Consider the following 26,989-nt stretch of genomic DNA (forward strand, 5'->3'; position numbering starts at 1 on the left):
CTGTGTGGAAACAACTCGGCACCTACCAGGTAATCAGTTACGCACTTGACTCAACAGTTCACTGAACAATTAGAGCCCACGTGCTGGATCAGGTAAGCGAACATATCAAAACCCCCAAAGACCCTTCCACCTCTGAGAATCCAGAAGAAAACACTGGTCCTGCATCTTTTACCAAAGCGTTACTGCTTTTATCATGCTCCTTATCTTAAGACTGGGTCAGATACTACATCAGGAGTTGGACAGACACCACGCTGGCCAGAGGTGCGATAACTGTCAATTTCTATTGGTAAAGATAAGGGAAAAACAGGCTCAGAAAAGCTCAGCACCTGCCTCAGCACATACATCTACAAAAGTCAAGAAGTGGGAATCAAACCCAATCAATGAGACTGCGAACCGAGGACCTTTCCATACACAACATTGCCTCTCATCCTACATGGCGATGAGGGCAGAATGGACATCACAGAAGTCTCTAGCAAGGAACTTTTAGGTAATACAACTACAAACCTCAACAAAAGAAAACTCTCCGTCTCAGGCATAGGGCCTGTGGGGACGCAGGTGAGCCGAGCAGCCACCTCCCAGTTGTGACAATGCTCTAATCCACTCGACAGTCTCAGATGAGGAAATTTTAAACAGCATTATTGATTGATTTTAAAATTCAGCTGACATGTTTTTCCCTATTGAGAATTTCCCCAAACCAAAGCTGTTTCATTAGGACTCAACAAACATAATATAATTAATTCAGGGGCTGTTTCTCTAGCAGGTGGAATAGCAGGAAGGATTGTTTTGTTTCTTTGGGGTTTTTTTTCGTTTTTATAAAACTAGCACTACATCTTATGAGTTTGAGGAAAGGTAATAAATATGTCTTTAAAATGGATTTGCCCGTGCTGAAGAAACCTGTTAAACACAGTAATAGAAGGCCACAGAGCCCTAGCTTTGCAAGGGGAATTTTCCTACCCTTCACGACTATCATTCCATCCAAAGGGTAGAACACAACCCAGCGCAGCTTGGTTTGGGAGGCACAGGGTGCTGGGAGCTCCCAGCAAAGCCAGCAGATGACAGGGACAGAGCCATCGGCACCCCATAAGGAAATGGGGTCTACACAGTCGTAGCTGACAGCACTGAGCTGGCTCACTGAGGTTTGTGAGCACGTGCCGTCTGCCAACCCCTGGCCCTCTGCAACACGATGCCACTTGGTCTCCACTAATGCCCATGGCACAGGCATCATTAGCCCCACTTCACAGAGGAGAAAATGAAGGCCAAATAAGTTATTCCAATATATGCAGCAAGCTAATGGGAGAGCCAAGACTTGAACTTGAGCCCTTTAAACTCCGCTCTTCCCTCCACACCCTGCAGTACCCATAAGACTCTCTGAGAAAAGAAAATACCTCCCACTTTGGCCTTTTTTGCTTTTTACTCTGAGCCTCCGCCCCCATCTCTGATGATTTAAAGGCCCATTTAATTCCACTGGTTTTATTGAAGCTTATTCATACCTCATTGGTTAAACTGTAACCTTTGAAACAACAGCATCAGGCTTCCAATTTTTCATTTTGTCTTTCGTTATGAAGAAAACATACACAGACGCTATGCTGCCTAAAAGCATGAGAGCTTAACTATCGTGGATACAAAGGACCTCGGGAACCTCCTTTTTGTTTTTTTTATTTCAAATTTATTTATTTAAATTCAAGTTAGTAAACATACAGTGTAATATTGGTTTCGTGAGTAAAACCCAGTGATTCATCACTTACATATAACACCCAGAGCTCATCCCAACAAGTGCCCTCCTTAATACCCATCACCCATTTAGCCCATCCCCTCATCCACCTCCCCGCTAGCAACCCCCAGTTTGTTCTCTGTATTTAAGAGTCTCTTAAGGTTTGCCTCCCTCTCTTTTTTTTATCTTATTTTTCCTTTCCTTCCCGTATGTTCATTTGTTGTGTTTCTTAAATTCCACGTAGGAGTAAAATCATATGATATTTGGCTTTATCTGACTGACTTATTTCGCTTAGTGTAATACACTCTAGTTCCATCCACATTGGTGCAAATGGCAAGATTTCATTCTTTTTAATCACAGAGTAGTATTCCATTGTATAGATATACCACATCTTCTTTAGCCATTCATCCATCAATGGACATTTGGGCTCTTTCCATACTTTGGCTAGTGCTGCTATAAACACTGGGGTGCATGTGCCCCTTCGAGTCAGCATTTTTGTATCCCTTAGGTGAATATCTAGTAGTGCAAGTACTTGGTCATGGGGTAGTTCTCTTTTTAACTTCTTGAGGAACCTGCATACTACTTTCCCAGGTGGCCGCACCAGTTTGCATTCCCACCAGCAGTACAAAAGGGGAACCTCCTTTTGATTTCAGAAATGGGCCAAGTGACGTCAGGAAAGGCCACGTGATTTGTCTGAATTTAACACATTTAAAAAGTGGCAAAGTCATGGCTCATCTCAGCCCCTTCCTGGGTTACCATGCGCTACAGGCCAAGTGGCTTCAGGGAAGAATTAGTCAGTGTGTACGGAAAACGGGTGATGGGCATTGAGGAGGGCACTCGTTGGAATGAGCACTGGATAAGCCAAGTTGACAATAAATTCTATTATTAAAAAAACAAAAATACAATAAAAATTTAAAAAAATAAAGAAATGCTAAGAAAAAGCAGCACCAACAGCAAAATAGAGTCAACATAAATGTCTGCCAATGGGAGGGGAGGATGGAGAAAAAGATTATTGCATATAACAAAATAATAAAGCCATTAACTAGATCTACAGCTATCAAACCAAAAACCTTCAGAAACAATTTTCAACGAAATACACAGATTAGAGAAGGAAATGTTTCTACGGTGCAACATGTAATGTAACACCTTATTTGTGGACCTGCCCATATGACATAAAAGTGTAAGAGCATGGACAGAAAAGTACATTAATGATGTGGCACTTTAGGAAAAGGGACCAAGAAGGAGCCCTCATTGGATTTCACTTTTATACTTGATGCTTTATTTCTTTAAAATAAGCAAATGGGCATATTATAAAATACATACAAAAATAAAATTTAAAAAAATAAATAAAAGAAGCAAATGGGCAAAGGTAGGCAGGGATGAAAGCTCTAACTTAGAACTTGATGTAACTTCAAAGCAGACTGGCTGAGTCAAAAGCTGGGGCACACCAATGTGGATTAATAGTCTTCTGTTGCTTCCCTGGCAGAAATGACTTGGAACATTTAAAAATCAATACTTCAAAAATTTTAAAAACACTATTTGTTTTTAAAAATTTTTTTAATGTTTATTTATTTTTGAGACAGAGACATAGCGCCAGTGGGGGAGGGGCAGAGAGAGAAGGAGACACAGAATCTGAAGCAGGCTCCAGGCTCTGAGCTACCAGCACAGAGCCCGACACGGGGCTCGAACTCACGGACTGCAAGATCATGACCTGAGTCGAAGTCGGATGCTTAATTGACTGAGCCACTCAGGCGCCCCCAAAAACACTATTTCATTGTCATAATCAAGCAGCAGAAGAAGAGACAACGAAAGGACAGAGGCCAACGGGAAGGTCTGGGGTGAGGAATGGGCTAACGCGAGGTAAGAGAAACTGCCGCTCAGGGGAAAGCAGAATGGTGACAACATGTGGAAAGGGAAAGGTAACAAGCAGACCAGACACAAGGGTACTGGGGGAAAATTATTAAGCTGCTTCCCACAGACCAGGCCAACTGCCTGTGAAAACCAGCAGAGCTCAAGCCATCAGACAAGGTGAACAGATCCTTCAATGCTGAGAAACATTCAAGGACATATGAATGCAAATCAGCAGGTCTTTTTGGGGTGAGGTTAACTTCTACATCAGGAGGAACACTGTGGGGACTTCAGATTTTTTTAAGCCTAGCATGTAAAATTCCAGATTAATCTGGAGGGGAAAAAAAAAATCCCCTTCTGAAGAACCATTCTATAAATAAGCAATCTTGCCTCCCCTGGAGCACCCTTTAAAACTTGGACAAAACGTGGATGCTGCAATCATCCCCAGGGTTCCGCTTGCAGAAACACAGTTGGAACATGGGAAGGACGCGCTCCTTTTGAGTTTTAGAATTTCTGCTTCAAAACAGTTCAAGGCTTTGGTCGGAATTTGAGCTTGTCGGGATCTTGGTATAATAGATCGGAAGTCAAAGGGCAAGAGTTTTCTTCTTTTCTTCAATTCAAGTGAACAGCGTGAGTGAAAAGGGCCCCTGACTTTGTGAGCTTTATTTTTATCTGGAGATCAATTTCTACAAGTTCATATTCTGCTCTGAAGATCACCAGCATCATCTGAGATTTAGTCACAGCCAGGCTGCTCGGGAAGAATGATTAGTATTCACTCCAGAAGAAAAACATTATCTTTAAAACCAACAGCTATTCACTCCATCTAAAACATTCATTTATTCCACATTAAAGGAACTCGCTGGTTTCAAAAAGTTCCATGATAAATCTCCCTTCAGCCATTTGTCCTAAAAAGGCTTGGCTCATCAAGGAGAACTTCATACCCAAATAAATCAGCGGGTTCTGTCCTGTGTGGGCCATGGCTACAGGAAAGAACCTAAATTAATGAATGCTCCCTCACTTCAGGACCTCTTCAAATCATCAGAATTCTATGCTAAAGTAAGGTATTGCTTATATAGATAAATTACTTTCCCAACCCCCCCCAGTGCAACAACAAGAACAACAAAAACCCCTTTATTCAGCAAAAACACTGTGATTAAAGCTTCAAATTTCTTTTTCAAAAAAGACCGGTCAAGAAGCTTTGAAACAACTTTTTAGAATTCACTTTGCTTCTTGTTCATCCTCTCTCTGTTCGATAAAAGCAACACCTTTTATTCTTTTAACATAGCACTGTGGTTCAATAAATTATCTCTCTCTTTCTCCTCCAGGCCCTTTGGATAACCTTCCTGAGCCATCTCACTATAAGGCGAAAGAGAATCCTTGAGACAGCACCTTTATTATCACACTGAACGTGACTGTTATTAGCAAAGGTTACAGTGCAGGAATCTTGACCCACACACCATAGGCCCAGACTCGGTGAGGCCATGTTACAGCAGAAAATGTCACCCACATGGTGTCTAGTCACCTAGGGGGCTCAGTTAGCTGTCTGACTCTTGATTTGGGCTCAGGTCATGATCTCAGGGTTGGTGGGTTCAAGCTCTGTGCTGGCACCATGTGGAGCCTGCTTGGGATTCTTTCTTTCTCTCTCTCTCTCTCTGCCCCTCACCCACTCACACTCTCTCTCAAAATAAATAAAGAAACTTTAAATTAATTAATTGTGATAGACCTGGGTCACTTACATTAACACTTGCCATCTTATGGATTTCCCAGTTTCCCAGACTAGCACCCCTCACCCAAACCACCGGCACCGACACCTGCTCTTGCTCCCAGCCCCCACTTCCCAGCACTAAAACACTCTCTCTGCTTATTTAAGGCCTTAGATGGATGGCTTATGACTAATAACTGGGAGTGTCCCAGAGACGCCTTTCTCACTGTGGTCCCTGTTATCCAACACAGCAGGTATAAACATGGAGTATCTGATAACCGTTTAAGGATGGATGGGAGTCAAGAAGGAAGAAACACATTAACAGCCTGAACCTCTTCGGCCCCAATAACAAGGATCTGGGGTGCACGACTGCAGTGACCCACCCACCTAGTATAAAGCAGGCTGGCTCCAGTTTAAACCTGTGAGCTTCAGAGCCTCCCAACCCTGAAGGCCCCCAGAAGGGAACACAAGGAAGGAAGAAGTAAAACCTGAGTGGAGAAGGAAGGAAGCAACACGGAGATACAGGTAAATAGGAAGAAGAGGAAATGAAAAAGATCAATTACTTGCTAAGGCAGCACAGATTGAGCACTTACTGTATGCCAGACATTAACTCATTTAATCCTGCCAATGCTTTCCCTGGTGCCCATGCCAGATTGGAAGGCTTAGAGGCAGAGAAGTTAAGCACCTTGCCCAGAATTGCTCGGCGAGGAACTGGCAAAGTCAAATTCCAAACCTGGAGAATCTGACTGCAAACCTCAAGTCCCCACACCTCACTTACCAAAGTGTATCCCACAGAATGCAGCACTTTCTCTGGGCACCAGATAGGTGTGGAGTGAGAAAATGAAAATAAAAGCATGTGGTTAAAGGCAAATTAAGGGGGCACCTGGGTGGCTCAGTCGGTTAAGTGTCTGATTCTGGATGTGGGTTCAGGTCACGATATCACTATTGGGGAGATCAAGTCTGTGCTTCGGGCTCTGCTACAGAACCTGCTTGGGAGGGCAGAGTGGCCACCCAAAACGCTAGAATCACTCCAGGAACCTACAGCCTCAGCTGACCTCATGGAGACATCTACCCCAGGCCTCCACTCACCCTGCTCATCTGAGACAGGAAACATCTCCATGTGCCCACTGCCCTCTCCACCTGGACAGCCTGCTCAGCTCTCCCTGCAGGGTGTCTGGCTTTGGGAACTTCACAAAGGCACTGTCTCACCTGGTCCCTTCAGTTCTGAACTCCTGTCTGTCCCTTCTGTGAGGACACGTGACATCAAATCATTATGATACCAAAAAAGAAAACAAACAAAAAAAAAAGGACCTAATACTTTACCCACATCTCACCAAGAATGCTTCTTAGAAAAGCCTGAGGTTGATGGCTATTATACTCCACTGACAGAATCATTAATGATTCGCTTTAAGACAACAAGTTAAAGACATTCTCAGCCTCATGGAAGGAAACCACCAAGTGAGGCACTTTTCTTCCAACCGCCTTTGAGTCGATTACATGAGAAGGGCTTGCTCTATGAAGCCCTGTTGTTCAAAGTTCGGTAAATATCCTGAGGCAGAGAGCATAATTACAGGCAAGTAACCATTTTCTGAATACCGTGAGTGTCTGAGCTATTCATACCAATACCTAAGAGAAGCAAGAGCTACGTGGGCTTTTCAGAGATCAAGCTACAGAGTTGATGCCAAGTCTGACCGCCTACGACGACGGCCAAATTCCAGAGCTCCCAGGCAATGAAAGGCGCAATGGACGAGTCACCCAAGAGTCCTGGAGGAGGGACATCATTTAGCAGGTATGCCTTGCGTCCCTGATCACAGCTGTTGAGTCACCAAGCTAAAGTCCTCCACAGTACTGCCCTCATCACGTCACTCCACTGCTCAAAACCTTTCTATGGCTCCCGACTGCCAAGAAAACAAAGTTCAAACTTCACAGATTGGTATGAAGCGTCCTTCAAAACCTGCCTCAAACCCCCCCCTTTCTGGCTACCCTCCACCGGAATCCCTCATGACCCACCTTCCTTCCCTTCTTTTCCCCTACATTTGAAGCCCACCTCGCCCCCCACCTCCATCAGGAAGCCCTATCCACCCCAATGCCAGGGCAGAGGTGTCATGTGAAACCCTGCCGTGTTTTCCAACAAGTCCCATTTCTACAAACTCCAAGTTGTCCCCAACCCCAAAACCACGTGAACCATGTCTGATTCCTTTTCAGCTTAGGAGGGGAAAGGACTTCTCTCCGCAGCTGACAACTTTCACTGGAGTTCGGCAATTCTCCTATTATCTGGAAGATGAAATGCTCTACATCGTCCGTGCCTGGGGTTTATATTTCACCAAGTGGTGTCCACACTGATATAGTAACCTCCCATTTTTATTGAGCAGCTCACAATGTAATTGATGACATCTGCTGGGGCTGGTATTTGAGGTGAAGGCTAGCCTCATTTCTGCCGGCTCTCCCCACGGCTCGGTATGTAAATAGCCCACAGCGGCAACACCTGAGCTACAAAGTGGGGCTTCTCGGCTGAGGTCCTCAATGATACCCCATAAAGTCATCAGGTTTTATATGAGGAGGATTTATCTCTGCAGATCCAGTTTTCATGCCTACGGAACTAGAAAAAGAGGGAGCAGGGCTGGGAATCTGCTCGATACGCTTGCCTTCATTCCCAGGAGAGAAAAATCCCTCTTTGGGCTTTTTGGTTAAGCAGATTGAAATGCCATGCTCTTTTTGATGCTCAAAGTTTCTGTGTGAACACCCAAATCAAGGGAAACTATCGTGTATATCCCCAAGCGGCAAATGATACCCGCCTTCCAAGTATTATCTTTCCCAATGTCTACTAGTAAAAATGAAAAAGGCTTCTCCTGGTGAAGTTTTAGCATTTGTTTCCAAGTCTTGGGGAAGAGTAAATCTGGCAGTTATTTAGAGAACATCTGATCCTTACAGGACAAGAACCTATTTCTGGTTCTGGGCTGGAAACAATTAGTTCACTGGCACCGGCAGCTGAGATACGTCCCTCAGCAAAATCGTGGTAGGAATGTTTGTAGAAAGGCTCGTTTGTCAGGCACAGACAGAGAACGTGCGGCTCTGTTTCTGAGGGTTCTTCTGAAATGAAGGTATATCCTTTTGAAAGACATGGGTAGAAATTCTGACCCTTTCCAGGGGAGAATTTCTAAATTACAAATGCCTTTGCATGCTTTAACGTGGCTTATTGTGATGTCTCAGTCACTGCTAAAGTTGCAAATGAGTAAGGCTCTTGGAGGCTGCTAAGATATGGATAAGCTCAAACTGATCTTCAAAGGAAAGCCTTTCTTGGCACCTGCTCCCCAGACACATGCAACACAGTAAGTTCCCCACCTACAGATTCAACACTGGCCCTGCACATACATGCTTCACAGCCCTTAACACATCCCACTGGAACTGGTGACTGACTTCTGCCCATGCTCTACTCTGAGCTCCTCCAGGGCTGGCACTACAGCTTTTTTTTTTTTATGTTTATTTATTTTGATAGAGAGAGAGACCATAAGAAGAGGAGGGGCAGAGACAGAGAGAGGGAGAGAAAGAATCCCAAGCACTGACAATGCAGAGCCCCATGTGAGGTTCCATCTCACAAACCACAAGATCATGACCCGAGCTCAAATCAAGAGCTGGGCGCTTAATCGACTGAGCCATCCAGGCACCCCTACAATTTTTCTGTTTTACTCCCAGAACCTGGCTGGTGCCCGTGAAAACAGTGCAAGTTCAATGTTTGAAAACGAATGAATCCATGTACGAAGGAATAAAATGTTCTACTTGAAGGCATGAGCTGAAATGCATATGTAGAAATTTTAATACCAATTTTGTTTAAATAAAAAAAAACAGGGTCCAGGGTGAGAGCAACCCATTAAAGTCGCAAAGGGGGGAGTAGAAGGGGTTACCTTCTACCATGTTACACGTCAAAGCCTTGGTTGATTTCTTGTTGTCAGGTTGGCCATCGTGATCACATCAAATACTGAAGCCGCAGAAGTGAAGTTCATCGTCAGAAGTGTGAACCTTTGATACGTGGTAGGTAAACTTTTCCCCCCAGGTTTCAGTATCAATTGCATATACATACTTCAGGTACAACCTAGCATCATTTTCAGCAGCAGGGTCTGTGCCAACAGCAGCCGCACATGGGACAGTCGAAACAGGGACATGATTCACGGGCAGGTCCTCGCTGTATCTTAAATAACTCAGAGGAGGACAGTGGTGATGATTTACAAGGGCCATCAGGAGACTGGCTTCATGCTTGCTGGTTATCAGTGGAAAGAGCTCTCTGAGGACCATGCTTACACCCAAGTGGTCATTGAGCAGACTCAGAAAGAAGCTTCCATTTAGAAACCACGATGAACTGATTTAACAAATGAACTATCAGTGCCCTTGAAAGCCTCCTGGGATTAACCTGTTTCTACAAAGGAAGTTTCAATGTTCATGACTCATGTCAATTGCACAGCATTTCCAGGCAGTCTCTTCCACGAATGAAATCACTGGATTCAACCCAACAACTCACCAGGTCATTATAATAAGCATTTTACTCTTTTGTTATTGTTGTGTTAAAAAAAAAAATCCAATGACTGTAGTTGTCAATTCAATACATTTTTAACAATCTGTCTTAGACAATCTCAGACAAATAACCAAACTGATAAAATACCTTCCATCACCATAGTCATTTTAGGCTCCCAAGTCAGTAAAATAAGACAGTTCACTGGCCTTTTTATGAATACTAGCTCAGCACGCAAGGAAGGAAAAATGAAGCCACATTTCCCACGGAATATACAACAAGAAACATTGCATCCTTTACCTTGGTCAAAAGGCTTGTTGGGATTCCAGTTTCTGAAATAATCATCCTATATAAGGAAAAAAAAATAGAAAACAAAGGTCAGATTTCAGAAAGCTTCTCACATAACTACACAAAAACCTGCCTTTCTCCCTATCTCCCGAAACACAAAGGAAAGCACGAATGGCTTAGAAATCTTTCCCCAAACAGACATTTATGTGAAATCAAAAATATCAATTTACTTTTCAAATTCTTGTCTTTCAAACTACATGCATTAAACACTGGGAAGAGTAAGAAACATTTCAGCCTCATATGGAAACAACGCTGCTCTTCTCGGTTTGACAGATAAACGGAGACACCTTCCAAAAGCAAGATGGGTTTGCTATCAATTATGCTGCAGGTGATGCCCTGCTGCCCTCACTTATGATTAGGCCTCTGTGTTTGTAACAGCTGATAATTTCAACTGTCAACATTCCCTTCATGCGGAGACACATAACTTGCAGTGCAGTTACAGTTTTCCAACACTGGCAAAAGTTAAAAGCAGAGGACCGTTCAAATGTGAGCATTAACCAGAGGCATACATTTAGCTTCGTACCATTTGTTCTGGATGTGTGGCAGCAAAACAATAAAGACTGGCCAATCCACTCAATGCTGCTTATATCAATTTATGCCGAGGAGAGACACTTTGTTCCTTGGAAATTCACTGGGGTCCAGGCCACTCACTTATTTATAGTTACATGAACCTCTTCTCCCCTTTTGAGAACCTCTCCTTCTTAACTGCTGCCTGCTCTCTTTATCCTCCCCTCCCCCACCTGCACTGTCCCCCAGCATACCCACTCTGTCCCAGCAACCGGTTTGCAAGGTGAAGAGGCTTCACTCGTGTTTATCACCCCTACATCATTTTAGGGCTTGCACACCTTTTCAGGTCATTTCCTCCTCGACCTAATCTACCCAACATTATTTGCTGTCTGTGTTTTTGGCAGGTACTGTGCATGCTGCAGAGTTATAGAGAGCTGCCTACAAAGAGGCCTCAATTTCTCTTCCGGAGAAGCTAATTTACATCAAAGTGCACAATTAGTTTAAATTATTGTCCACACTGTCTCCGGCTGCAGTTTATCTCCGACAAGATCTCCTGTGAATTTTATCAGCCTCTGTGTCGTTCAATTACCTGGCTTTATTAGATCCTTGTTGAGTTCACCTAAGCCCTTAAATAGATTTTAGGAAACTGGATTTAGAGTAAAATCACAACATATTGCTTCTTGGGCAGTGATTCCATTTTCCAGAACATGAATAAACATGAACAGGTTCCTCTGGATGCTAGGGATTCAGCATTAAATTGTTTTTAACTCCAAGGAATTGGGCCACTTTGTTCTGGCTTTAATGTTAGGGCATGACTGGCCTTCTCACCCATTTGGTTCAGAAGTCCCTAAGGGCCACACCATGAAATATCAATGAGAAAGTTTAAAACAAGCCCTCTGCTATGTCTCTCCCCACCTATGATTTTAAATACAATCCTAATCTTTTGAACTATGTGGTTTGAAACTCAGCAGCCTGGGTTAAATGAGTCCAAGTTAAGGACTGGATGGGGGTGGGGGGGGGGGCTTAGCCTCCGATTTCTTAGCTGGATGGTCGTTAATGTGCTCTCAGCTCTATACACAAGCATGTCACCGACACATTCTGCTGGTCACGAGGACAGGAGAAGAATGAATCTAGGAAGAACCTATCCTCACTGCTGGAGAAAAAAATAACATCCATCCTTCCAACCGTGGTTCATCAGCGCCCCTTCACATATAGAGCCCAGCTTCCTATCCCTATCCTCGTGCAATATGTTCTACTTGAACATGCTGTTCTAAGACATGGAAGTCCTTGGAAGCTTAGGATGTGTGTCCGACAGGGCAGGACTGAAGCCGAAGACAAGTTCCTTTACTTTAATTTCACTTGCCACATTCCCTTTGATGTCAAAGAAAGGTATGAGTAACTCTCAAGAGCTGAATATTCCCTAATGATTTCAACCTCCTTTGTAACCGGGATGGCATGTGAATGAAGCATGCTTCTGGACCTTGTCATTTTTCCAGGTTAGCTACAATGGCCACTTTTACATATTTCTCAGGGGGGAAAAAAATCACCATTTTAAATACAAAGCCTTTCAGTCATAAAAGCAGGTATGTGCATTCAAATAGTTTCAACTGACTGCAAAGGTAAAAAATACTGCCTAATTGCTGCCAAGATGTGAAAGTGCACCTTGAGTGAACACTCGTTATGCAAAGGCAGTCCTTCAGGCAGCCCCTGGCCCAGCAAGGCCAAGCACGGAAGGAAAGTGATTCCCTGCACCTGACTGCTTTTGCTCTGCTGTAGGAACGTACATTGCCTAGGCAAAAACCAATGAGCCAGGAGCAGATAAACCCATGAGTGTAACTGTTTGGCTACAGCAAAGAGAAACCCCTATCAGAGGCCAAGGTCATGAACACGTGGCAAACAGGGAAGAACCAGAGCCCAGCTGGGGGGTGGTCAGGGAGCACCGGGGTGGGGTATGGAGGCAGCAAAGTGGAGGATGAGATGCTGGGCGGACAGAGCACCCCGCCACACGGAATGTGCCAGGTCTTACTGGCCCGTGCACAAGGCAAGTCCAAGCAGGCAGGGGCGGTATCCATCGATCCGCCCCACGTCTGCGAGGATTTCCAGGGAGGCAGCATCTAAACTCAAGTGGGAAAAGCCACAGATAAAAGACGGCCCCTTCTAGAGCTGCACCTCCTGAGAACGTGCTCATCCCTGAATCCCACTTATCAGAAGGACAACTGTCTGTGGCACTGAACCAACACTATCAGCACGAGGGCTGGTCATTTCTCCCGGGCTCAAGACTGGAGACGGGGGGTGGGGAAGAAAAACCACCCCAGCTTGTCTTTTATTTTCTATCTAAATTAATACAGCTTTATCCTCTTTACACTGTCCTAAAATAGACCCATGACTTCCGGTGCCGTGGGCAGTTCTGCCAGTTTTCTCAGAGTTACAATTCCCACCCTGGGAACCATGCGTGTCCCCACAAAACCCCAATGCCGCAGTGAATTAAAGAGTGTTCCCGCTGCACGGACCCCAGAGTCCCTTCCAGATATCAGCCCAGGGCAGGACTTTAAGAGCCCCTGCCTGTCATCTTCCTTCCAGCCCAAGAAGGTTGTGACCTGGTCAAATTCAGACCGTGGGGGAAAGGCACATGGGATGTGTCAGATCAAACTTGCCAGGGGAGGCGAGCGTGTCTGAGTTGGCCTCTTAACTGGTCATTTTATCATCTAATGAGGAGGCTTCTCAAAATGACTTGCAAGGACCCCAGCAACAGTTCATTTTTAAAACATAAACCAAGATAGAAAGATGCATATCTAAATATAGTCACTCACTAAATTCAGCAACGCCTATTAGTGTATTACGCAGGCTAAGGAATGAAGGCCGGCAGTGTTACCACATGTGTATATTTTATGGGCTCTACTACACAGGGTAACGTCAGGCCCTTGCTAGACAGGGCAGAGAAGAGGCTTCCTCTAAATTCTAACCATATGAGGGAAGGCTGATTCCATTTTATTGTAGCATTGCTTAAGTGAAACTTACCCAACTTTTTAGGTTCTGTTAACATCTAGAAGAACCTATCAATTTAAACAGAGTCTCAAACTTGAGCACGTTCACACTTTCATCCAAAATCATGAAATGTCTCAAGGCAGGAGGATAAAGTTACAGGAAGCCAGAATCAAAAGTTAGCGTAACAATCACAGTAACAAAGTGACACATCATGGGGCACCTGGGTGGCTCAGTCGGTTATGCATCGGGCTCTTGATTTCAGCTGGCTTCCTGGTCTCACAGTTTCTGAGTTTGAGCCCCGAGTCAGGCTCTGCACTGATAGTGCTGAGCCTGTTTGGGTTTCTCTCTCCCTCTCTCTGCCCCTCCCCCACTCTCACTCTCGCTCTCAAAATGAATAAAGTTTAAAAAAAAAAAAAAAGAGGGGCGCCTGGGTGGCTCAGTCAGGTTAAGCGTCCGACTTCAGCTCAGGGTATGATCTCATGGTCCGTGAGTTCAAGCTCTGCGCTGGGCTCCATGCTGACCGCTCAGAGGCTGGAGCCTGCTTCAGATTCTATGTCTCCCTCTCTCTCTCTGCCCCTCACCCATTCATGCTCTCTCGCGGGCTCTCTGTCTCTCTCTCTCTCCAAAAAATGAATAAACATTAAAAAAAATTTTAATGAATAAAAATAAAAAGAAAGGACACATCATTACCTGTGTAGGATGAGAAAGAAGGCAGTGGCGCTCTTGTTAAAGAAAGAATCAAAGACTGGCAAAGATTACAGTCCCACTTATTTTAATCCTCTGCAGCTGATCAATGCAGGGGGCAAAGACAACTATTTCTCCATTTATCTCAGTAAATATCCTCCTAACACAGAAAAGGATCCTGTAAAATTACTGGCACTCAGGGGTTGGTGCAAAGGAATTTAACTCTGGGTTTTCAACTACTTTAGAGATACTCTGTTTTGATAAACATGCACGGGAAAGGAAGTCTATTTAAAGTGTATACATATACAACACATATTGTATATTATTATACAATTATTATACAATTATTATACAATTATTCTGCTCTGTAACTCATCTTCCCATAAAATCGTTAAGACTCCCTAGCACGAAATGATGCAAAAAATATTCCTGCTATAATTTGAGTGATTCAAGTCTGTTCATCATGGATGATGGTAACAAATTGGAAAAGCTATGGTTCCATCCCATTCTGAATGGGAACCTGAATTTCTCTTTCACTGTCCCAGAGCCCCAAGATGGCGGGTGCAATTTAGCTCAAATATTCCCCAAGGATTTCCCTTTCCAGGAGTGCTCATTTCAGCTCCACACAATGTCGACCCAGACTCTGAGGCAGAGATGAGGTGGCAGGACAAAATGGAAACCACTTATTAAACCCAACTTGCCTTAGTTTCACTTACAAACATGGTGATGCCATTTATTATCTACCTTAAAGCTCCAGGTAGTACAGATCCAAGACACTTAACTCACATGGAACACATCACTTCTCCCTCATACATATTTTAGCCCAGTTGTGTGCACTCCGCAGTTTCATCTAAAGATTACTTGAGATAATACAAATCATCAGCCTTGCAAATAAATGGGAGCCTCCCCAGTCTCAACCAGGAGTGAGCAACAGGGATTCAAACAGAAGGAAGGAAGGTGAAGGGAGGGCAGACAGCCTCTGTGGCGTCATCTGTGGACCCGCTGCGGGTAAATGCAAAAGGGAGAAGAAGCACTCCCCTGCAAGGTCAGGCAGACTAAACTGGGGTTTGCAGATCCCGGATGGGGTAGATCCCCATTTACTGAACCCAAAAGCTTGACAAAGAGATTAAGGGACTGTAAGCAAACCGCTCACCAAAAGATTCAGTGCACCCTAGTTCTGTTAATTTTCACACCACTTGACTGGGAACGTTAGGAGGAAGGGCTGGTCGGCAGGTGGAAAGAATGTCTCTAAAACGTACCAGAAGTCACTGGAAAGGTGAGACTCCCAGATGACATCATATAGTGCCTTGGCTGTATAATTAGACATTTGACCGCAATTTTAACTGGCACGCAAGGGCAATTTCTACTACCCCATCTACTGGGTGGTACAAAACATTCCATTTATTTACTGGGAAAGGAGCTGGCTTTCCCATACCAGCACCTTATCTCTGTCCAGTTCTCTCTCTGGGCAAGCGACAGGGAACTCCAGCAGGCCTGTCCCGCCCCTTCCTGGCAAAGAGCCCCACCAGGGAGGAATCCTTCTGAATGAAGTGGCTCAGCTAAGTGGCCCAGCTTGTTTCAGTGACCTGAGGCCCCACCGAGCTTCCCTCCACAGACCCCCACTCAGGAGAACCCTGTTTGCCAGCAAGTGGGAGCTGTGTGCATGAATGCATTTCCATGTGAACGTATCACTGCCACATACCTGAGCCTAGCCTACCTCGGGGCAGGGAAGGAAGATCAGACTCACCTGCATATTCCCCCAAGGCATCACTCAAAAGCACACAATGAATCCTACCTAAATGGTGTAAAATAGAAGGAAGCTGCTCCAGCTTTAACATCTTTGTGTTCTTGTGAAAGTCCCATAACCGTTACTGGGATGCGTGTAAATACAGGTGGGTATATGTTTATACAGACACTCTAAATCACTTTCTTCCTGAATAGAGCGATTCTTTGATAAATTGGTTTGACATTTGGTATAAAGTCCTGCAGGCCCTAGACAAAATGATTTAGAAAATAACAATGTCAGTTGCTCTGCTCTTTCAATAAATAACACACCAGTAAAACACAGATAATAACTGACAATCATACTTGTACTATAACTAATGAGAAAAGATAAAGCAGCAAATGGACTGTTTATATGCATTTGATAAATTGCATCCCCTGGATATACCAATGAAAAATAAATGTGTGCGGTGCTGGTTCACTGAACTAAAACAAATATTTACCACTGAGATTTAGGATTAAGAATGAAATTTACATTTTATTTGGCAACTATGTGGATGCTATGTCTACATACAGTTGAAAAGTCAAAAACCTACCTCAACTTCCTGAGTACGAAAGCATTATAAATGAGAAAAAAAAAAATAAAAGAATCAAACAAGAGGAAGGAATGTAAACATTTTCGATAATTGCATCAAATTTTCATATTATCAAAACATTACAAAGATCATATGCAGATATTTTCTGTTAAGTCACCAACCATCATACCTTTGAAAAAGTGCCATCGTTCATCAAGTTCGTGGGGAAAAACATTAGGTTACCGGGTAGAATAACACAAGTGGGGAAAAATCAGAGTGTGCTCTAGTGATCCATGTAGTTATTGCAGACCAGACAGCAAAATCATGATTAAATCCCAACACTCAGTCATGATTTCTATCTATGAGAATTGCAAGTGAATAATTTCCTATGACACTGGTCCAAAGGGTGAAATTCGGTAAAAATCCTGAGATGACATCAGAGACCAGAAGTAACAGACCTTCTACATTTCTGCAAAGAAATTCTCCTGCCTTACAGCTCCAAAATAGCTTGAAGGGGTCTAAAACCTGAGAAAGACATGAATTTAGGTCTTAGAAACAGGTAATATGAGTAAGACTGTCATGGCGCCTCTAGCCAATTAAAGGATGACTTTCTATGTCTCCCCATCTGTCCATCCAATCTGAGGTTGTGGGAAGTGACCCACTGTCTTGTTCATTTCTCAGTGAGAAAAACCAAGGCTGAGATTGCTTCCCAAAAGTATGGTCTGCAGTGGTTTTTGTTCTGGGATATGAATGGGTCTATGAGGCTATGTGTGTATTCGACCAAGCCAAAGGACGTCCCCCAGACTCAAAGCCATCCCTATCCCTGACTTTATTAGCAATATTATCAAAATACTTGTGCTAACCACGAGCCGCCTTCTGAATACCCAGGAGAGAAACAGCCAGAACTATGGAGGCAAAGGCAGAGGAGACAGGATAAAACAAGACCGGCTCTGATGGAGATATGGGTTTAAATTCTTTCTCTGGCACTCATTGGCTGTGTGGCCCCTGCACAGTCACTCAGCTTCCCAAGAGTCACACTTCCCTTATCTTTCTCTTATCCGCAGCCACCTTGAAGGTGGCTTTTTATAGGACTGTACTGTATAGGACAAAAAAAATCCATGCACAAGTGGACTCACACAGTTCAAACCCATGTTGTTCAAGAGTTAACTCTAACAGGTATAAAATTTCAGTAATGTGACTTCTTGTGCATCTGAATCTTACCAATTAGGCCCAAGTGAAGGGAGGCCAATTGTACCTGGTAACAATAATTATCAAGTCTCTTAAATGCATGTAATTTTATTAGTGTCACGTACAAAGAGGAGCTTAGAAAAATAAAAAATCAGTGAAATTTGAAAACTTGAGCTCCAGGCATGTCTCTGTTTCAAGGTCAGGCTTATACTAAGATTCAGCGACCCCATCTTTTAAAAAAAAAAAAAAAAACAAAGGTAATACACCACAGAGCTGTTTGTGCATCGAGTTTTGAAACACTACTAAACACTACATTTAACTCAATTAAAGTTTCTATTGTAAGTAACTATATCCTGATAAGGAAACTGGGCAAGCTCTGGACAGGTGACATTTCCTTGTCATCACTGTATGGATGGAAAAAACAGACAGTGTTTGGGCACACCAAAATGAGGCCCTTGCCATCTTGTGGCATGTGAGCCTTTACCTCAGAGAAAATACCAGTTATACACAGAAAATACCATGAGGCCTACCTTTGTCCAAGTAGCACAAATTCCAAGTTGAAGAGTTCTGTGAAGGCCACTCCTGCCACATCCGTAGGCTGTCCAACCATGAGCAGCCAGACACTACCTTCTAGACTATAAGGTACAGCTATTAACTATCACCTCGCCCCTTCTCCCACCCCACCTATCCTGCGCGGGAGGCACGACTGGGGACAGTAGACATGGTCATCCTCCTTGCTGACCACTGGACTCACTGGAGGGCTTTCCCAACACAGATGCCTCAGCCAGGAGCAGCCGCTTCACTGGTCTGGGCTGTGGCCTCCACAGAGGGGACAGTTTTTGTTTTTTTTTTAAGTTCCCCGGATGATTCTAATGGTTAGCCCCCTCAGGGGCTAAAGGAAGCCACACATCAACTCAATCACAGTAAATGAAGGATGACTCAGGAATAGTCTGGCCCACAAAGGTAGCACACCAGACGCAGCCCATCAAAGGCCTAACTCTGTCAACATCCAGAGCTTTCCAGAGTTGACTCTTCCAATCCCACGCTAACCCCTCAAGGCGTTCCCAGCTCCATATACAGCACGCATGTCCACTGGCTGCCCAGGAGAGAACCAAGGTCTCAGGTGGGACTCCTCTTCCTTCTTTTAGCTGTTCAGGCAATAACTTCAAGGGAGCGGGGGGAGGCAATAATGGGAACCTGGGACTAGCGAGGTGACACTGGTGGGTCTTGGGTTGATCAAACTGTACAAGAGACCTGCAGGTGGGGCTCTGCCCCACACCCTCACCCCACATATATTCATGCCTGAGTCACCTGCAAGGAACAAGCAGCCTTCGGGACTTGGCTCACCACAGCTGTGTTCAAAGTCAGGCCTCGTAGCAAATTGAAGTTCACATCAAAAAGTTCAAATCCAGGGGCGCCTGGGTGGCGCAGTCGGTTAAGCGTCTGACTTCAGCCAGGTCACGATCTCGCGGTCCGTGAGTTCGAGCCCCGCGTCGGGCTCTGGGCTGATGGCTCAGAGCCTGGAGCCTGTTTCCGATTCTGTGTCTCCCTCTCTCTCTGCCCCTCCCCCGTTCATGCTCTGTCTCTCTCTGTCCCAAAAATAAATAAAAAACGTTGAAAAAAAAATTAAAAAAAAAAAAAAAAAAAAAGTTCAAATCCAAAAAAAAAAAAAAAAAAATCAAAGAGTAGTATTACTATTAATTGTACACTAATAATGGCCGTTACTATTTGTGAATGGGCACAAGGTGCCAGACACGGCGTTAATAAGCCCTATGTTTTATTTCACCTAACATTTACAATAACCCGCTAACATAGGGGCAATGAGGACCCCTGTGAGGTAGCTGGGGAAATAGGAGCTCAGAGCGAGGAAATTATTACATAAGATCGTGCAGCTAGTAAGGGGCAGAGGAGAATGTGAACTCACTTTTGCTCAAGTCTAAAGATCATGCTCTACCCACCAGATGACGCCACCTCAGTGCCACCGTATGAAGGGAAGAGCACAAGGTATGTATGATGGAGACCCTACAGAGGGGCTGGCAACCCTGGGAAGAGGCCAGCAGGAGAAACCAAGGGATGGGGGATGAACACACAGACCAGAGGCCTTCAAGAGGCCCTCTCTACTGCTGCCATGAACTGTGGGTGTCTGAAGCCTCAGGTTTCCCATCTGTGAAATGGCAGGAATAAACACCTGCTTTACAAGGTCTACGTGAGATTGGATCACAAGTCCGTCCGTCATGCGCGTGGATCCAAGAGAGGAGGGAGGACACCCTGACTCCCTGATCCACCCCTACTCAACACACTGGCCGGGGTTTCAGAACCATGGCCGTGAGCCCTGACAAAGCAGCCTCAGAAGCCCTCCGCCTTTGTGTGCTCTGGACTGAGTGCTCACACCTGTCTGCCACCAGCACTCCCTGGAGCCCGGTTCAAAGTGAAGTATCCAATGCAACATCAAGGCACAGCATGGAGGAGGTGGTGGCTTTGGCACCAGCCATCTCTCTAGGAAGCCACGGCTACAGACTTTGCATGAAATTTTCATTAGCTGCACAGCTAGGCCTGCTACACTTCCTCCCAGCCCTGCCATTCAGCCTCGGCTCTTCAAGGGAATATCTGGGAAGCGTAGCAATGAAGACTCCCTTCGCTGTGTCCCCAAGTGTCCTAGCAGCCACCCTGCCCACCCTCCTGTGCATCCTGAGGCTCTGGCCCTCGGACCACTACATAGCAGATACTCCCCGGCAAGAGAGCCCCAGAAACAGATCTGGTCAACGTCTTTTGTCCATGCCAGTGGTGTCAGTGTCGGGATCTGAGGGTACTCATCTGAGATTTACAACTTCTGAAGTTACATTCCCCCATGGTACAAGGTAATCAGGGCAGGCAAGCCTGCTGAAAAATGGATCCACGCTCCTGAGCCACAATTTACCTCTACAGTCACCGACAAGGCTTCCATGGAGAAGGGCGGGTGCCCCCTCTCTAAGGTTCCAGCCATTTCGAAAACTGGGGCTCACCAGAACAACTCTCTGAAACTGAAGACCCCCACAGGACCCACACTCCCAACAGCTGCTGGGTCCAATGAACACATGGTCACGGAGACAAGCTACCTTTCCTCTCACTCGTCAAGAGCTTATGCAATTCTGTGAAGGATATGACAGAGCCTCTCAACCCCAGCATGCCAAAAAAGATGCTCAGTACACTCAGGAGACTTAGAGAACCAGAAAGCACTGCAGCCAGGCTCCACACTTGGGAATCTGGTCACTAGACCTCTTGGTCCCTGACAAGATGTATCTATGTCAGGTGACAAGATGGAAAGCCCAGAGACACTGCAGGAGAGCATTCCTCATACTAAGAGCAATGTGCATTGAGTCCCAACAGGGGTCCAGCCCTTGTTTTGTGGGATCCATGTGCAAGTCTAGTCCATGAACATATGGCTGTCCCATTCCTCTGCAGGGAAATTCCTACAATCTGGCCATGCTCATTTGGGGTCTGGAGCGCCTGCAGAGACAGAGGAAAGGTGAAGCTGCCAAAGAAACTGGGGCAGAGACGCAAGGACCTTGATGCCTGAGGAGACATGCAGATTTTAAGGCATTGAGGAACCGCTGGAGGGCTTCCTTAGAGGTGGATTCCATCAAATTGGTATTTTCTGAACCATGCTGGGCTTACTCTGTGTGGGACAAATTAGAGGCAGTCCAAGTGAAACCAAGGACACCAGAGCCCTCCAAGGCAAAGTTATCAAGTGACATCATTTACATGGTAACAAAACACACATTCAACAGACATTTATTTCTTGTGGAGGAACACTTTGCTGGCAGAAACCATCGTAATACCTTCATTTTTACGCTCTTTTTCCATGTATTATTTGGGGAAATAACAGGAACGTTGATAATAATGCTAGTCTCTTCCAGTTCCAAAATTCAGTGATTCTAATTATGTCAAACAATCAACTGTGCCTGAAAGCTCTATATGAATAGAACAGGAGCAATTATCGCAGAGTAGCGAGACTACTATTGAGACTATACTAGACTATAATGTACTAGAGGAATCCAAGATGCAGCAAAGCAGTGAGCTGCCTTTGCTTTGATTTTTATTTTTGGTTCAAATGGAAGGACCTAATATGAACACAAATAGTAATTATGTCCTAGATCTTTAAAAATCCTCTTCCTATGAAATAACTTTTGAGCATTCAACAAAGAGTCCAGTTGGATTTTTTTTTTCACATGATGCTCAGAGGTACTGAAACAGAAGCTCTAGCAAAAAAAAAAAAAATGTCCCAGATCAAATTCTTTAGCTCAGCTACCTTTTCATGTGAGGGGGAGACTTCCGGAAGAAATCACGTAAGAAGACAGGAAGAATACAGAAAATCAAGAAGCAGTCCGAAGGGCCCAACAAGCAAGGGTAGCTACTTCATCCACTCCATCACCACACCATCTCGGGGCCCAGAGCCCACCTCCTCAGAGGCCTGGGAAAGAAAAACAGGAGCCATGGCACCAACACACATGTACCAGGACTATGTGGCTACTATGCTGGAGTGGTGTTGGGTCCTGTTGGTTAAAATCGCCTTCTCAGTCAGCCAGTTGCATGGTCACATTTTCTAGGTATCTCAACACCCTTAAGTAGTGTCTATGACCCACAGGACGAAGGAAAGAAAAAAATATAGAAAAGTGCGGGGGGAGGGGAGTGCCTGGGTGGCTCAGTCGACTAAGAATCTGACTCTTGATTTCAGCTCAACTTACAATCTTGCAGTTAGTGAGATTGAGCACCACGTCGGGCTGTGGGCTACTAACACGGAACCTGCTTGGGATTCTGTCTCCCCCCTCTCTCTGCCCTTCCCTCACTCATGCTCTCTCTATATATACATATAGAAAAGGACTACAGGAAAATCAAGATGGTTATAATGGTTGGGGGAATATGAAGCTGCTTATACTTTATTAGTTATCAATTTAAAAAACATGACATGGGAGTACCTGGGTGGCTCAGTCCATTAAGGATCTGGCTCTTGATTTCAGTTCAGGTCATGATCTCACAGTTTGGGAGTTCGAGCCCCACATCAGGCTCTGGGCTACAGTGCAGGGTCTGCTTGGGATTCTCTTTCCCTCTATCGCTGCCCTTCCCCTGCTGGTACTCTGTCTCTGTCTCTCTCAAAATAAAATAAACTTAAAAAAATCAACATGACATGAATTACTTCTTGTATTTGTATGTTGTCTACTCACTGATCTGTTTACTCATTCATTCATTCAAAGTTCTATGGAAGAGGGAAAATGAAGACAGCATCACTCAACCATTACAGGCAGAGAAACTCTAGTGCACCGAGAGGTAAAATCATTTGGACACGAATTCACACAGCACTAAAACGTGCAGTAGAAGACCCATGTAGACCAACAGCTTGGGCTGAAAAATGTACCCATGTCCCAGACAAAGGAAGTAACAGTGAAACGCTTCTTGGGCCATGACCAAGGCCAATGAGTAGGAACATTCCATTCCGATGGAATGGATCCTGAATGGAACCACAAAGCCTTATCAGTAGCCTGTTTCTGGGCTGGCACATAGGGTCGCCGTTCATTTATTCCTTTGTTCTGGCATTTCAGCTACCCTGTAAGGAATGAAAGACCTAGGATTCACAAGGGGTGACCCTCAGCTCACTCACAGTGCACAGCCCCTGGCAGAAACATGAAGGACAAGGGCCTAGGACTCAGAGCAGAAATTGCACATTTACCCATGAGGCAGTGACAGCTCTGGCTCTGACACCTAAGCCAAATTGTGGCTCGATTTACTAAGGGATCCGAGGCTCAGACACCTCATCTGATTTACCAGCAGGACACACAAATCACAGCTAGACTTGGAGGCACCTCGTCAGCACTGCCTGCTGGAATTATTTGCGAACAAGACCGCGTGGGTTATTTTGGTGTTACCCATCAAAGCCTCCGAGCTCCTTTCTCACATCTCTCTTTTCACGAAATTCAGCTCTTAACCCAGCTTGGAGCTGAACTCAATGGTTCTGCTTCCCCATCAGAAACGCACAAAAGCATAAAAGCCTATGGCAGTTTCTTCACCAGGAACTTCTCTTGATGTCCCCACTGCCACTGCCTAAGTGATTCTGGGCCAGCGATTCAACCTTTGCGAACTGCAGTCCCCTCACCTGTAAAATGAGGGCAAAGGTGCCCACTCCGCAGGGTGGACCGGAGGGGTCATCTGAGACATACATGCAAAACGCCCAGCACGTAGCTTGCGCCAGAAGATGGTAACTACATTTTCTAATTGACCTCTGCGCGTCCTGTGCTCTGAGCCGAGAATAGGGTTTTCGAAACAGACTGCTGGTGGACTCTGGATCAGGAGACTGGTTATACTGCCATCCTGACTCTGAGGAGATTGTGAAGCAATGAAATCTGGGTGATGGCTGCTTTGGAAAAGCAGCAGCCACGGCTCTATGCGAAAGTGTAAATAAAATGGCACTTAAGTAATCACATTACTCACAGCTTAATGCATGTGATCCAGAGCTTCAAGCAAGCGTGTGCGTGTGATGGATTTCTCATTATCTGTTGGCTGCCACTGCGGTCCATCCAACCGTCTGCAGGCGTCCTGGCTGGGAATGTCTACATGAGCTCCTGATGGGACCCACACTCCTCGCTATCGGTAGGAACAGACTGAGCAGGAAGGAGGCGATGCCTTCATAATAAGGTGATAATGCAAACAGACGTGTGTGCTTGAGGGAGAGCTACCAGGGTCTAAGTCAGCCATTAAAGGTACGTTCCTCAGTTTGCAGGGGCTCCTAAAAGAGTTTGGGCCGGAGGAAATTTCTAGCTTAATCCTCCTGGTCCCATCAGGGGGGGATGGAGCCTCCTCGGATGCCAAACATAGCCTACTCTCGACTTAGCAGTGTCGAGCACCAAACCAAGCACCAAAAGAAGGAGCCAGGAATGCTGCACTAAATCTACCTCCTTCGTGGGGGGAGGGAGGGTCTCTGAAATCCCAGGGGTCTCCCTTTGCCTAGAACTGCCCTGAAAGCGGTCACGAACTAACTGGAGTATGCTAGGTCCTTAGACCATTTATGTTCCGGATAAATGGAGAACCTCCAGAAGAGCTACTTCAGAATCCAATGGCAACATTAAATCTAAGTTCACCGAGGCACCTGCCACCTTTCCCCAGGGAAAGAGCTCCCTAAACATGGGTATATTTGATTGAGGCAAGGCTTGTCCTAAGAGGCTCTGCCCTTCCTGCCTCCACCTCCCAGCAGGGCTTCTGTGCCCTCACGGACTCCCCGCCTCTGCTCGCACATGAAAACTTGCTCCTGGACCCTTCCTTCAGAGCCACGTAAAGAGGACTATGATAGCTCCCAGACCATTCATATTCAACAAAGGATCCGAGCCTGAGGTGCCAAAATCCTGCCGGCTGCCAAAAGAAAGGCGAGGAATATTTGCGGAGAGGGCCCCGGCTGCCCCCTGAATTTACGGCATACCCGTCAGCCTGGTCCCAGTAAGCATAGAAGGAGAAGAGGATGAAGAAAGCAGGGAGAGGGAAAGAGAATGAAAGAGTCTGCAAAGAGTCTTGAAGGGAAAACACCAGGAAAGGCAGCACTGGCAATGTGAGAACACTTTCTCCTATAGATCCAAAATGGACCCAATGGATGGTAGCACGAGAACCCGGGACCTAGGGAGGTGCTGGCATCCTGCCGTGTTCTAAGGGAGGGAGGGGAATTCAAGAAAACAGCAACTCGAGCCTGTGTTCGGCCCACAGTGGGAAGTAGCATACATCTACTGAGCGTCGACTGGCAGCTGAGGACCACACTCTACACTTTACGCTGTTTATTCCTCATGATGATCCCGATGACGTTGCAAGGATGGAGATGTCCGTTACCTTTCACAGCTAAGGCTCAAAGAGGTTACGTAACTTGTTTGAGGTCACACAGCAGGAAGGGTTTCAAATCCAGCTCTGCCCGACCACAGAGCCCTGGGCTCTTTCCCATGCGCCACGATCACCCAGTGCCCCCCCCCCCGCCCCCAGAGGGCTGAGTATCTCACCAAGCCCTAGACCATCAGCTCCCAGAGGGTGGACGCCGTTAGACCCAGCTCAGACCTGAGCAACCAACAGAGACTCAGAACAGCTACGGGTTGAATGAGAACTGGTATGTGAAGACATTATGACTTTCTCTGGCAACTAGTAACTTCACTCTTTTGAAGACAAAGGCCCACCCTCAATAAAGCCCAGGGAAGCTGAGCCTCTAGGGCTCAGATCTGGGTGGAGGCAGAGTATGGGAAGAGAGGGGAGAAGAAGTGAAATCTCAAGAGACACCCTGGATGGGTGGCAGGGAGAGGCTATGCTACTGCACCAGACCCCTTCGTGGCTGCTGGGCAAAGCTGTGGTTCCGAGGATGAAGCAGGAGCCTGGCCAACAAGAGGCACAGCATCCAAGCAGGTTCCAGAAAGGGCTCGTTCGCATTCGAAGTGAGACCACCTTGTGAGGTGCACAGGTTTGCAGGCTGATCCGTCAATCACTCCAGACTAATGTGCCTCTTCCCCCAGCTGCAGCATAAGCTCAGACCTGACCCCGCAGCCCAGCAGACCAGGGGTGGCCCCCAAGGAGTCATTATGCAAGCACACATGCCTTCACAAACCCAGGGTCCGCATTAGTAAAAATTAGATGCAAATGTGATAGGGGTCATGGCTCGCCTTCCTGCTGGCCCTTGCCTGCCACACAACAATGATGCCCGAATGACAGAATCGGAGAAAATACTTAATAAATTATGACCACGCACTCAAGCACAGCAGCCCAGACCTTTTGTGCTTATTAACACGGTCTCTCTGCTCTTTAGAGGACCGCAGTATTCTTAAGTCTTTTGCAACTAAAAGGTACCTGGGAACATAAATCTTCCTCGCTGCAATGTGAACAACTCCCGTAACAACAACGGCAGTTCATTACCATGCCATTTTGGGTTCTATTTCTCCAAGAAAATAAATTACCAGTTTAAAAACTATCAGAAACATGTTCCACTAATACTCAGCTTAAACATGATTATTTATTAGAAAGTATTGGAAGCTACTCACACCTGTGGTAACCATAAGCACATGTGGTCCTCAGTGTGTTTTATATTTAAAGGCGGGAAAAATACATAAAACAAAAAGTGGTACAGATTTCCATTTAAAAAAAAAATTTTAGTGTTTATTTGTTTTTGAGAGAGAGAGAGAGAGACAGCGCAAGTGGGGGAAGGGCAGAAAGAGAGGAAGACACAG

The 26,989-nt window shown here is 45.5% G+C and overlaps 1 protein-coding gene across 2 annotated transcripts in view; it reads right to left on the bottom strand.

Annotated features, from left to right (window-relative positions):
- SPOCK1 (SPARC (osteonectin), cwcv and kazal like domains proteoglycan 1) overlaps window positions 1-26,989 on the bottom strand; it is a 521,381-nt gene that overhangs the window by 270,104 nt on the left and 224,288 nt on the right. Inside the window, exons 3-4 of one of the 2 annotated variants that reach the window (XM_043588489.1) lie at window positions 16,608-16,616; window positions 10,066-10,111 (exon numbers count right to left, since the gene is read on the bottom strand). In XM_043588489.1, the coding sequence (XP_043444424.1) occupies window positions 10,066-10,111; window positions 16,608-16,616 (55 nt within the window). The remainder of the gene's footprint in view (window positions 1-10,065; window positions 10,112-16,607; window positions 16,617-26,989) is intronic. The other variant, XM_043588493.1, reaches the window with a different exon arrangement.

The sequence above is a fragment of the Prionailurus bengalensis genome, chromosome A1 (genome assembly GCF_016509475.1).
Source record: "Prionailurus bengalensis isolate Pbe53 chromosome A1, Fcat_Pben_1.1_paternal_pri, whole genome shotgun sequence".
Classification (NCBI taxonomy): Eukaryota; Metazoa; Chordata; class Mammalia; order Carnivora; family Felidae; genus Prionailurus; species Prionailurus bengalensis.